Raw genomic sequence first — 3,120 nt, forward strand, 5'->3', positions numbered from 1 at the left:
ATATATACACACACACACACACACACACACACACACATAATTTTGTCTGACTTACCAGGTTTGTTGACCTTTCTAATGTAGTCGGGACAAAAAATCTCCGTCCAAGTCCTTTTCCTCAAGCCATGACCACTTGAACGTGTTCCTAACACTCGCGTCTATTGCACGTATGTCAGCTTGCCTGTCTACCTGTTTGAACATTGCGCTGGGGCCGTACGAATGAATTAGTTGACACAAAACGCCATTCAAATACTCGACATTCAATGATTAATCTGCCTTTTGTGTGCACACGTGCACCCTTTGTGGCTTCCGTTCTCGCCGAAATGTCGAAATCTCCGAGATATGGCGAGGCCATGAGAATGCGAGGGGAGGGGTGTTACTGTTACTAGTGTTCGTGCCTCAACATGGCTATGCTCGTTAAAGCAAAACAACGAACTCAAACGCGTGTTCGTTCAATGCTGTTAACTAATATCCGGATTATTTTTTGGCAATTTTTCCTCAATTTTCCAGAGGAAATTTCATGAAAATCCGGAGGACTTTCAACTCTATGCTTTAAACTAGCAACAGAAAGCGCATAAGGCCATGATTTTACTCAAGCACCGACACGAGAATATCAGAGATTGCCTATTTTCCTACCCCTCAAATGTATAACACTTGCTTAGAGAACCTCAATTTCTCGCACAAAAACAACAAAAACCAAACAAGTCAAATTTAATTGCACACAGTCGTAGAAGAGGAGAGGAAAAATTGGTACACAAGAAAGCCAAATCAAAATAATTTATTTTTTGGTGACAATTCTTACATTTCTAGGATTGTGTCTCAAACACGTGTTTGATCAATTATCTATATTTCCATTTTCAATCCTAACCCAAAAAAACTCAACCAACAAAATTAGCGAAACATAAAAAGGACGGGGTGTGGGTGGTCATTTCTGCCTGTCAAGCAAACGCTTGCAAAAATCATTTCACATTTCCCGCAAGCAATTGTACTCGGACATTAGTGCATTTCTTGTTAATTGAACTCATTGGTTAAAACCAAACGGCAGCTCCAGTGATTATTCATTTACTGCACCTCCACACCCAAGCGTCAAATATCATCTCTCTCTGCTGGCATGTTGAACGATTCATCGTCACGTAGCATGACTCCATTTGGTTTTGTCAATGCGATTTCACACAACTTTGGGGATGCCAGCCTACCAAGATTGGGAGAAAAGCCTTGCGCGACAAATTATAATAAATATTTAAAAAGCAATACATACAGTGAGCTCGAACCTCAACATTCTATAGTTAAACCCCCCCCCCAAAAAAAAAAGTTATTCCCACTAAAAAGCACAATCAGGTGGATCCCTGCTGTCAGAAACCGCCGTATCAGCTATTGAAATCTCCCACACATCTAGTGAAGGGTTGTACGAGCAAACAGTGCAGCCAACTATTCCGCTATGGTCTCTTTAAAAAAAAAAAAAAAAAAAAAAAAAAATCAACTTTTGCTGGCCAGAATCAGACGATGACATTCGGCGGACTTAATGCTAGCGGGCCGCAGTCTCAGGCAACTTGACAATGACAATTACTTTACATCCAAAGCTGAGCCCTCAGCTGACGGAACGCCGTTGACTCCGACGCCACCCATCCCATTACCGCCAACAGTCTCGAATCGTCCCTGCTCATTAAACAAATATTTAAACAGAGATTCTGACTGATGATCAGTATTCTGCATCCAAAACGTTGAAGAGTGTGAAATAGAAAGCAAGAGGGAAACAGTTCAGCAGGTCTCACAAAAGCTTGGAATCACTACCTTCTGAGATTTGCCCACCGCACCTTTTAAGCCAAAAGCGACTTGGGATCAGACGAGCTTCCAGTTGGACACCGTGTCTCATGAAACCGCCGCGTCAATCATTTTGTTTGAACAATCAATACAGAAACAGTCAACCCCTTCAGTCATACTTGCAAACCAAAGCACAGCTCATTTTGTGTTCGTGATATCTTTGTTTCTGTACATGTCATACGCATGTTCTCCTCCTTAGTGCATATTGTTCTTGAAATCATAAGGTGGTAGAGGGCCACGTACGGGGCGCCAGCATCCTACCTCACCCAAGACCTGCACAAATCAGAGCACCTCCATGGAAAGTCAATTAATTTTGAGCACAGCGCCAAAAAAAGCCTTTGCAAATCACTCGTTTCAGGTCGCCAGCTGTCCTTTCGCCCACAAGTCTCAGATGTGCTGCCATGTGGGAAAACTTCCAGGGAAAGGTAGCTACCATAATGTCGCTTTTGTGTGTATCATTTTTATATAATTAGACATATATCCATGTAGATTTTCATACACTTTTTGTTCTATTCAGAGTTTTGCTTTCCTTTACTTTGGCGATACCGGTGGGATATTCTGCTCTTTGCCAGTGTGCCTGTAAGCTCCCTGGGGAGAGTGGCGTCGGGTGAGAGGTGGTCTCCGCTGCTCTCGGAACTTCAGGCCGGGGCCCGCACCCCGGGGCCCGTTGCAGCGGTAGTGGCCCTTGGGGTCCCGCTCGCGTGCGGGCCGTCCGTCTTTGCACTCTCGCCCGGCCTCTCTGTCGTGGCTTCGCTCCGGCTTGTCTCCGGGGACGCCGCTGGGGCCAGGCTCCTCAGACTTGTTCACGCGCAACTCGCGCAAAGGCTGGCCCGCCATTGCGCTGCAGGGGCTGGGGGGCGGGGGGTCCTTGGGAGGCCGTTGGCACACCTCAGCATAGCTGAGTTTACGGGGCTCCTAAACAAGGGGGCGACAACATGACCAATCATTACACTGGGCAGCAGAAAATTTTAATCAGAGATGGCTCTCTGTGCCCCTAAAGCTATATTTGGTGCTGCTTTAAAAATGCCTTTCTTTTTTTTTTTCTCGCACATCAGGGTTTTGAGATTTTCAGGTTTGACGCATAAAAGCTTTCACAACATGATGTAATTTCTGGGGGAAAAAAATTCCACCTGTTTATGAACCAGAGATGAAAGTGGACTTTTCTGAAAATTCCAGACAAAATAAATAAATAAATGTGTGTGTGTGTGTGTGTGTGTGTGTGTGTGTGTGTGTGTGACTGTGCGCACACACACGCACACACACGCACGCACGCACACACACACACACACACACACACACACA

At 45.1% G+C, this 3,120-nt stretch overlaps 1 protein-coding gene across 2 annotated transcripts in view; it reads right to left on the minus strand.

The window, feature by feature from the left end:
- Positions 1-759: 759 nt before the first annotated feature.
- The window catches only part of larp4aa (La ribonucleoprotein 4Aa), a 34,057-nt gene continuing 31,696 nt past the window's right edge, over positions 760-3,120 (minus strand). For both annotated transcript variants that reach the window (XM_019881541.1, XM_019881540.1), the window contains one exon: positions 760-2,733. In XM_019881541.1, the coding sequence (XP_019737100.1) occupies positions 2,350-2,733 (384 nt within the window). In that variant the 3' untranslated portion in view covers positions 760-2,349. The remainder of the gene's footprint in view (positions 2,734-3,120) is intronic.

The sequence above is a fragment of the Hippocampus comes genome, unplaced genomic scaffold (genome assembly GCF_001891065.2).
Source record: "Hippocampus comes isolate QL1 unplaced genomic scaffold, H_comes_QL1_v1.1 scaffold290, whole genome shotgun sequence".
Classification (NCBI taxonomy): domain Eukaryota; kingdom Metazoa; phylum Chordata; class Actinopteri; order Syngnathiformes; family Syngnathidae; genus Hippocampus; species Hippocampus comes.